General features: G+C 32.4%; 1 protein-coding gene across 1 annotated transcript; it reads right to left on the bottom strand.

Moving 5' to 3' along the window:
- Positions 1 to 2,212: 2,212 nt before the first annotated feature.
- On the bottom strand, positions 2,213 to 2,856 carry LOC132609718 (monothiol glutaredoxin-S11-like). Its single transcript, XM_060323844.1, has one exon. The coding sequence runs from the start codon at positions 2,712 to 2,714 to the stop codon at positions 2,412 to 2,414; it is 303 nt and encodes a 100-aa protein (XP_060179827.1). The 5' UTR covers positions 2,715 to 2,856; the 3' UTR covers positions 2,213 to 2,411.
- Between the last annotated feature and the right edge of the window lie 8,053 nt (positions 2,857 to 10,909).

Genomic DNA, 10,909 nt, shown 5'->3' with positions numbered 1-10,909 from the left:
GGAAAGGAAGTGAAGATTAGATACTTACGTTGAATGCCACGTAACCAACCAATGCCCTCTTAAAAATCAGCAAAATTGGGGCCCTACAGTTAAATTAGCAACAACAGCACCAACCACCATAAGATTTCGCCCTTATTTCTCCAAAGTAAGCTTCTTATTTGTAGTATTTTTACTGTTTATAGCTTCACCGCCTTCAGCTCTTGGCAGAATTGCCTCGCTTTTGATGAAATGGGAATTGGGTTTTGGGGAAAAAAAGGAACGGCTAAAATCCAGGCAAAGTAGATGGCCGAGCAGTACATAAAAGTAATAAGTGAATAGTTGAGTTAAAAATGACAAATTAGATGAGTAGCTGATATCTGTGGGTAATTATCTGAACTCTTATTCGGTTGGTAATTAGCCCGGACTGACCCGGTCATGTTTGATGACTATTTATACCTTAGTTAAATTGCGCAATTCAGCTGTTTGTTTAATTTCTTAGATAGTTAATTAGCCATTTACTCATACTTCTTACAAGTAATTTGAACACCTCGTGGGATAGAGTCAACCTTTGTTGGGTTTATTATTGTACGCGACCGTACTACTTTCGAATTGAGCGTAGAATTGGACGTGATCAACTAGCACATATTTGAAATAAAGAATTCCCCTTATTTTCTTTACCTCCGCTCATGGAAAAAGCAATTTACTTTAACAGTATGATTACGACTTGCCAATAGAATACTCCAAAAAGTGGAGCATTTTATTTTCCTTTTCCCAACTTTAAGCAAATGGAGTAAGGCCGCAGGAATGTCGTCCAAAGCAAAAAGCATCAGTTTGTCCCCCCCCCCCCCCCCCCCGCCCCACACACACACATTGAGATGCATAATATTTTTGACTCCTTTCTAATACAGTATGAAGTATCTATCTATACTGCATGGCAGCGCAGAGATTTCAGAATAAGTTCGCAAAATTAATGCCACTAGCAAAGTTGATTAATTTAGTGGGATTAATTAACCTAATGCCAGCAAAGTTAACTAGAGGTAGGTCAGAGTTTAGTGGAGCATCATATATAACCCCAGTTGATAATGGTGGAGAAACTCAGCAACACTAAGGCTCGTGTATTGATCAGACTAATAATTTTGTAGAAGCATGGGCTAAAATGCATGGAGAATTAACGGTTATAATAGAGTGCTGGTGGAATCAGATTCATTAGTACTCTTGGTGAAGGTATTGACAAGCAATGGGATGCTCCTGGGCAGATATCATCTCTGGTGCCTGATATGCTGAATGTGGGTCAACAATTAGAAATTTCATTCATTCACATCTATAAAGAGGTATGGCCGATCTCAAATTTTAACTTTATGAATTCGCGTTCGGAATTCTATCATAATTTATTGAGATAAAGATAAAAAAAGACACCTAAACTATTACTTTTTCGCGAGTTTCACACCTCAACTATAAGTTGTTCCCTTTTCCTACCTGAACTATCAACATCTATGTATTGAAACACACACACCTAGTTGAGTAGATGAGTAGGAAGGGGAACATCTGATAGCTGGCCTAGTGAGCTATCCATCTACTCAACTAGGTGTGTGTGTTTTAATACATAGATGATGATAGTACACATAGGAATAAGATAGTTAGGGTGTGAAACCCGCAAAAAAAGTGATAGTTCAAATTTGTTTTTGACTATTCACTAGTTCAGATTTGTTTTTGACCATTCGCGCTGAGTTTCAAATATATTATTAGTACTTATTAGGTGAATTTTTTAATGTACATACATATGATTTTAGTCAAAGATATCGGGTTTGCCTCGGTAACCAGAGGAATTCATTAGTAATACTTGGCCAAGGCCATTCATTTTCATGGACCAAATACGTGGAATATTTTTTGCTTTTGTACTCTTAACACTATAATGATCACATCGAAAAGTTAAAATTGTAAGAAAGAACACAGTTTTAATTACTCATACTTCATTTGAATTATAGCCTCAACATTCTCTATGCAGACAAGTCAAGTAACCTTATTTTAGATGCAAATTAAACGATTCGAATGAGTACTGAGTATTGCTTGTTTTGAGCTTAGTTTAGATGTGACGATTTTAAATTTTAAATTTTCTTTTTAGTATAGTGAATGATTGTTTCCCCAGCTTCCATATCATAATTCCTACATACGCTGTTGATCCTCATCTCCCCACCAAAAAAAAAAAAAAACTACTAGAAGTAATAATGCTAACTTGCAAGAGATTACTGATCAAGATTGAATTAATAACATTACAACATATATAATCACAACCAACACATCATACATAGGACATTTGTAAACTACAACTTCTTCAACCCAACAATTTATTTCTTTGTTCCTAGTTACTAATCAACATTAATGGCAAAGTACTTTTCTTAATTTTCTTGAAATGGGGAATTACATTTTAACTTTTAAACAGCCATGTAAGGCTTAATGAGTTGAATGAGTGAGCCCTTAAGGTGAAGTGACATAACTTCATTAGTAGAACCAACCAATTGTCCCCCAATAAAAACTGCTGGCATCATAGCATTGCAACCCATCCTCATTAGAGCTTTTTCCATTTCTTTTCCTTCAGGATCATGATCAATTTCATGAACATATGGAATTACTCCAAGATCTTGAAATAATATACTCACTGCATAACACAAACAACATGTACTCTTGCTGAAGATGACCACTCCATGTTCCCTAGCCATTCTTTGTACCTTGTCCATTTTTGTTGAAAACAATAAAACGAGGGAATTTCAAGAAAAAAAATATGGTTAATTAAGGAGGAGATGAAGCAACTAGCAAAAAAAAGGAGCTCGAGAAATAAAAGGGTTTAATTTTTATTTTCCAAGCTCAGAGATAGCTAGGTTGCTTGAGAATGGAGGTGGTCAATGTGAGTCTATTTATAGTATAAATAAAGAATAGAACATTTCAAAAGATTCTGAGCTTTATTTAGATTCTTTGAAAATTAACTGGATTGCAACTCCACAAAAGTAACTTTTTTGAAAGGAAAAAAAAATACTGCTACTATTTCGTTCCACATATAAGGGGCAAGTTGGACGATACATACATTTATATTTTATAGGCTTAATACCTAGATAGCCTCTTAAACTTGACAGATTTTATAAGATAAACACTCAAACTTAGCTAGTGACTAGATAGACACTTAAACTTGGCAAAAGTTTATCTTTTAAACCTCTCATGTTGACATGGAAAGTTGATTGTCTTGCACGCACATAGTAGCGCTTGAGAACCCAAATTGTGATTCTTTTTTTCCCTCAAAAAGTGTATGTAATTAATTTTTTACATTTCAAAATAAAAATATTATTCCGTGTGGGTCCCATAATTTCAATTACTCCTCCTTAGCTGTTTAGTATTGTCAGATTCTTCTCCTGGGATCATAAGCGTGTGTTCTCCATTTTTACAAAGATCAAATACTTTTTCATCATTAGGTTATTACTATATTACAAAAAAAAAAACATAAAATTGAAGTAGGCTATCAAATTTTATGAAAGAAAACCCAATATACAAATAAATCTCCCAATATTTTCAAGTTTCATACTGTAAAAACCAAACATTGTACCCAATTGATGAAGTCATAATGAAGTAAAAGGTCTGAGGACTGAGGTTGAGGTCCAATTTTAAGTAAAACTTTTAACTCATCATAATTAAGTTGAGTTATTTCTGGAGTTCAAGGTGGTAAATGGAGCACGAGTTAATGAGAGGGTCGGGGTTTTCTTGAGAAAGAAGATGGAAAAAGGGGGTTGGGGGAGCATGTGGTGGTGGCGAAAGGAAGGTGGAAGAGGGAACTGCCGGAGTAGTGGATAGTGGGAGGATGGTTTATTTATTTTTCCCTTATTGCATTTTTTCTATATATGATTTAGTTTTTTTTTCAATACTTTTTAGTTATAGCTGTCAATTTTTTTCTTTGAAATTACACGTGTCATTTAATAATTAGTCCACATAACACATTAGAAGCAAGTGTATTTCACACACTTAGCCTTATGTACACGGGTGTCTGAAAGACACACTTCTATCAAGTTCAAGTGTCTATCTGGTCACTAGCTAAGTTTGAGTATCTATCTTACAAAATCTGCCAAGTTTAAGGGGCTACCTAGGTATTAAGCCTATTCTATATGGTCAGGCACGTTTTTAAATAGAATCTAAGTTGTATATATCATACTAGCCATATATGCAAACATGTTTATTAATTAGGCGGTCTTTAAGATTTGTATTTTTGTAAATAACTTTTAAAAAATTTATCGTAGTCATGACAATGAAAGTTGTTCATCAATGTTAAAAAAAATAATAATAAGAAGGTGAGAGAAAATTAATATTTTGATTCTAGATTTTTGCTTTTAAATTGTTTAATATCTTATATGTATACCGACAAATTGATATCCATCTCAATCAATTAACTGTTCAGATCCAAACATAAGAACCATTGTTGTATATATTGGAATTTTTAAAAGCAAAACTAATAAAATATTTTTATTAAATTAATTAAAAAATATGTTAATAAGGGGTAAACTAGTTATATTATAATTTTTTATATTAACAATTATAGATAAAAAGAACTGTTACAAAGAAATCAAAATTAGAAAGATATATGTTATATCGTAAATCACCAAATTTTAATTCCGAAATGAAAATATAAAGTAATACATTTTATAAATGTAAAGGAACAATAATCAGATAATGCAAAGGAGAGTAAGATAAGTAAAGTATTGACAAAGAAGGAAAATGAGGATAAAAATAATTGTCTACGTTAACATATCAAGAGAAAGGAATTTTCGTCTTATTTTACTCTTTACATTAATTACTTATTTTCAAATCATTTTCTAAGGCTATTGAGACTATACACCAATAAATATGGATATTATGATAAAATATATACTTCATTTATTAATTCTTAAATAACGTGATAAGAGGCAGTGACTTTTATCCCCGTTTTCCTTCTTTCTCAATACTTTAAATGTGAAGAGCGGAGGAACAATAGCAATGCAAATTTGTACCAAAAGTTATGCATATATGCATGAGAAAAGAAAAAATATTCAGCAAAAACGTGAAAAGTCAAAAGTAAACAAGTAAAAATGCACGGAGAAAATAAATATGTGTCGAAGAATTAAAATTGACGTGTATACATGAGAAGAGAATAAATATTCAGTACTGTCAAAAGTGAACAAATTAAAGTGCACGAAGGAAATAAATTTGTGTAGGAGAATTAAAATTGAACTGCATATGTCTATACATGAAAAGAGAATAAATGTTCAGCCAGAACACGAAAAGTCAAAAGTAACAAGTAAAAGTGCACGGAGAAATGTGTCGGAGAATTAATTTTGAAGTGCATACATCTATACATGAGAAGGAAATAAATATTAAGTACCATGACATATGTCTACGTGGAATATAAAAATAGTTGGATAAATTGTACAAGTTATATAGCTTATGGTACAACCATTCATTGCGTGTAGAATTTGTGAAGCTCATGGTACAAGCTAGAGGAGCGGTGTTCGTCAATAGAAAAGAGAATAAATATTCGCTACTATGGCATATATCCACGTGGGATTTATTAATTCTTAAAGAATGTGAAAAGTCAAAAGTGAACAAATTAAAGTGCACGGAGGAAATAAATGTGTGTAGGAGAATTAAAATTGAACTGCATATGTCTATACATGAAAAGAGAATAAATATTCAGCTAGAACATGAAAAGTCAAAGTGAACAAGTAAAAGTGCACGGAGGAAATAAATCTGTCGGAGTATTAAATTTGAAGTGCATACGTCTATACATGAGAAGGGAATAAATATTAAGTACTATGACATATGTCTACGTGGGATATAAAAATAGTTGGATAAAGTGTACAAGTTATATAGCTTATGGTACAAGCATTCATTGTGTGTACAATTTGTGAAGCTCATGGTACAAGCTGGAGGAGCGGTGTTCGTCCCTCCTCCACGCTTATATATATTAGAAAAATATATTATATATTAGAAAAATATATATATATTTTTAGTAATGTGACCAAGTAATATGGGACGAAGGGAGTACTTCATTTTTATTAATTCTTAAAGAACGTGAAAAGTCAAGTATAGTAATGTGGCCAAGTAATACGGGACGAATGGAGTACTTCATTTATTAATTCTTAAAGAACATGAAAAGCCAAATAATGTGGCCAACTAATATAGGACGGAGGGAGTACTTCATTTATTAATTCTTCAATAACATAAAAAGTCAAAAGTGAACAACTAAAAGTGTGCGGAGAAAATAAATATGTGTTAGAAAATTAAAATTGGAGTGCATACATGTATACATGAGAAGAGAATAAATATTCAGCAAGAACGTGAAAAGTTAAAAGTGAACAAGTAAAAGTGCACGGAGAAAATAAATTTGTGTAGGAGAATTAAAATTGAATTGCACATACGTCTAAGTAAAAGTGCACGAAGAAAATAAATGTGTCGGAGAATTAAAATTTATGTGCATACGTCTATACATGAGAAGGGAATAAATATTAAGTATTATAACATATGTCTACGCGGGATATAAAAATAGTTGAATAAAGTGTACAAGCTATATAGCTAAGGATACAAACATTCATTGCGTGTACAAATTGTGAAGCTCATGGTACAACTATTGGAAGCTGTGTTCGTACCCCATGACACTTATATATATTGTATGTAAATACAATCGAATATTTATATCAAAATAAAAATGAAAAATAAATAAATAAAAAAGGTCACCTTGTAACAGCTGGTAATATGACTTATATATTCTTAAGATTACAAATTCACATTTTAAGGAGATTTGTAAATATTCTTAGAAGACCTAATAGTGTAAAATGATCATTCTATGAACAGTATATGTAACTTAAAGTAGAATGAATATAATCTTTGGTGGAGGCACCGGCTATTGTTATTCGAAAAGAGAACTGATAGTACAATCCCATGAAGACTCCATTCTTCAAACTCCAGCTCACCATCGACGTGTGACTAACATATTAGAATCTGTTCAAGTTTAAATATATATGAACTCTGAAAGTTTATTTATTTAATTATTTTACGTCTGCAATTGATTGTTTACGTGAGAGCGTGATTCTTTTATTTAGACAAAACACGGAAATAGTTTCATAGATGAAATTCGAATTTGATTAGTAACTCTTAATCTAGTACTATACTATGTACATTGTAAAACGCTTTATCTGAAAGTTTGAATAGAAAGTATAATACGATTTATTTACTTTATTTTGGATCACAACAAATATCATAAGAGGAATTGATTTGATTGTGGTCTATGTTTTATATTAGCAATTTTTATACACTAATAATGTAAAAAATTCAGATTACTTATAGATTAATTACTGATAAGTTTCTACACCAAAAATGGGTTGGTGACAGAGAAAATTAAAGTATGGAATATAATTTACTGTAAGAATCTTTACATTATAAGGGAATAGTGCACATAAATTAAGCGTATATTTTATTAACACAACGTGGACGAACTATTGGCCGTGCAATATATTTAATGAAAATATAAAAGTGGTCAGCCTAAAGATACCGCACAGACGGTCAAAATATATATCGTCTGATGATTTTATTCTGTGTCAGCGTTAGACGAAAGATCTGATTCTTCGTGTTGTGCCACTCCAACTTGTACAAAAATTGTCTCCAACGTAAATGCTCAACATATATTAACGAAAAATAGTCAAAACTCTTAGGGCTCGTTTGGTTGGGGAACAAGTTATCCCGGGATAACTAATCCCGGGATTAGTTATCCCGGGATTGTTATTTCACCCTCTATGTGAGATAAAATAACATTCTAATACCGGAATAACTAATTCCGAGATTAGTTATCCCGTGGTTTTATCCCAATCAAACGTGGAATAAGATGGTACTAAATTTTTTTCTCAAGACTATTTTTGTTTATCCATCATACTAAATGACCCCTTAATTTTACATTTGCCCGTATCGTAATGGAGCTCCAATTTAAAATATAATGGAAGGTAATTTTAAACCATAGTAAAAAGCTAGAGGTAAAACAATCCCGACCCATTTGCACCGTTAATTTAGGCTGCTTTTACTACGGAAATCACTTTTGCTTTTTTTTTTTCTCTGACTATTAAGATGTTTCAGTTCGTCGGGTGAATTGCTTGTCTGCCCATGAATTCAATAACAATTTGAAAGATTGCCCTATTCAAAATATCCGATTTTATATATACTTATTTTCAATTCCCTGAAGCATTTTGTCAGTAACCTCTTTCGTGAAGTATCCATTCAATCTAGGCTGACATATGTTAAAAATCCAGGGCAAGTACAAGACAACTCATTACTAAAAAATAACTATTTTCTCACTGAAATATGTTTCAGTGGCTATTTCCCACTGACATTTAGTGGGAAAAACCTAAATAATATTATTTTCACATGAAAAAATTAGAAAGTTCCCCAGCGTTTAAATGAAAACCTGTTTTCCACCATGCGTTTTTTCAGTGAGATTATTCGGTGAAAATGAGATGAAAAAATCATGTTTCATAGCATAAAATTTCCAGTGAATGATGATAGGAAAAACCTCCTTTACTAGTAGTGACCTGATAGTAGCAAAGATATGAACGGCCCAAAGTATAAGATTTCTCAATTTGAAGCTCAGATAATGTTTCTTTTGAGTTTAGGAAAGATTGTAAGAAGTAAAGATAGCACTGGTTTATGCATGTGACATTAGAATACATTCTTACAGCTAGCAAATAGTAGGAATTAATAAGAGCCACAAAACACCGGACCATTGACAGATGAAATCACAAACGTCTTTAATTTTTATCATCCATTTCGACAAAACATACGGCTCTTTATTACACTATGAATGAATTTTAACATATGAATATTAAATTAGAGTGGCTATTTCTTGAGATAGGGTACTCTGTGAATACATTCGTATGCTATTACTAATTTCTTATATCAGAATATTGTGTTTTGAGTCAGATGAGCAGTGAGCACCACCATCCAGGGGTGGATGTAAGGTAGTAGGTACGGGTTATTCCAACCCAATAACTTTAGTTCAGTTCCTGGTAAATATATATATTAGTACACATGATATATTCTGAACCCAACAAACTAGATTTCGAACTCAAACTCATGAAGTTCAAATTTGGGATTCGTTGTTGCCGATAGTATATACTCCTTCCGTTTCAGTTTACGTGAACTCATTTGACTGAGCACAAAGTTTAAGAAAGAAGAGAAAGACTTTTAAACTTGTGGTGTTAAATGAGTCACATATATTTTATGTGGCTATAAATTATTGGATAAAGTTAGATTGTTTTCAAATATTAAAGGGATCATTTTTTTACACGGACTAATAAGAAAATAGATTCACATAAATTGAAACATAGGGGATAATATGTAAGCATATTTTCCATGAAGTTCAAAGGAAACAATAGAAAGAAGAACAAAAAAGGAAAAACCAGGCTAGTAAAAGTTGACACTCGACAGAAGAAGGTTGATTTATAACTGGACAGCCCAAAGCTGCTTTGACAAAAGATGATTTTGGGCCGCGAGGCAAATCTCTAACTTGAACCATATAGAGTTTAACAATGTGTGTCACCAAGACATGGAAGTAAGTTCTATAGAGTGGTTGTTAGACCGACTATGTTGTACGGGGTGGAGTATTGATCAATCAAGAACTCACACGTTCAAAAGATGAAGATAACAGAAATAAGTTGACAGTTCAAAGTTGGTATACATTGATTATAGATCGATATGCATAGTTATAAACTGATTCTATATAGTTATATACATATTATACATGTATCACGTATATATTATACATTCCTCCGAATATTTTTAGTTTAAGCGATTGGGTGATGAATTATTTAGGTTAATGCTTGTAAAATAAAATAATTAACATAATCCTAATTCTGGACATGCTATTGTCCTTTGGAACACAAAGATTGCAGCTAGGCTTCTCAAGGCCCAGTCCATTTCATTTCCTCTTGTATCTAGGTCCAGTTATGAACTGCTGGGCTTGATTAGAAATTTGGATCATTTGCACTTCGGTCCCTATTTTGAGTTGGGTTTTAATTTTTATCTCTTAAGACAAACAATTTTTTCGCGAGACATAAGTTTATATTGTTGCATCACAATATCCCAAAAGTTATATATATCTCCCTTAAAGAACTTATGCCCCGCTAGACATAAGTTCTTACTTGAAGGACAAATTTTTTATGACCGGCACACTTGAAGGACAAAAGTTAAAGACCAGCCCATTAGAAGGACAAACCGTGCAATTTCTTCTAGAAATTTTCACTGATTTTTCCTTTATGGGGAAATAGTTTAGTAAATAATCCTCTTTTATCTTTCTTGCAATTTATGGATATTGTAGACCACGGTTTAAAGATATTTTTTAGCAAACTGAAAATCTTATGAGGAAGGTTAGACAACAGTACACTAACATTTTGTTTTTAAGGTTGAGCGATATACAAGAGACCTGAGTCTAACGTTGGCCAGAAGGCTAATTTCCCAAGGCAATATTTGCACAACCTTTGGAAATAGATAAAATTTAAATAATAGCCTTAAAAAAACATCTGCTTAAATCAGCCGATTTTGACCACTTATGTTATGTATTGACGAAAATGAGCCACCCATGCATAACGATAGCACCTGATTCTTGCAGTGCAAATAACTATATAAACTTTTTTGCAACTGTAATGAGGAGTCTGAAAGGAAATGATATTATTCCTTGATTCTGCTGGAAAAAATTCTTAGTTTAGTAGGAATCTTTTAGTAGAGACAAGCTAGTATAATAGACTACTAAATTATTTCAAGAATAATTGATGTGTAAAGACATGCAACTAATTTAAAAGCTGTGGACTGTGGGTACGTAGTAGAATGTCGAGTAGAGAAAATTAGCTCCTAATTAGTTAATTTAAAGGAGTATATG

Source organism: Lycium barbarum, chromosome 9 (assembly GCF_019175385.1).
Source record: "Lycium barbarum isolate Lr01 chromosome 9, ASM1917538v2, whole genome shotgun sequence".
NCBI lineage: Eukaryota > Viridiplantae > Streptophyta > Magnoliopsida > Solanales > Solanaceae > Lycium > Lycium barbarum.
Note: the sequence above shows the minus strand (reverse complement) of the source record. Positions and strands in the feature narration are given on the sequence as shown.

Bases quoted from the DNA above. Each gene is read 5' to 3' on its own strand.
- LOC132609718 (XM_060323844.1), bottom strand. From the start codon at position 2,714: ATGGACAAGGTACAAAGAATGGCTAGGGAACATGGAGTGGTCATCTTC.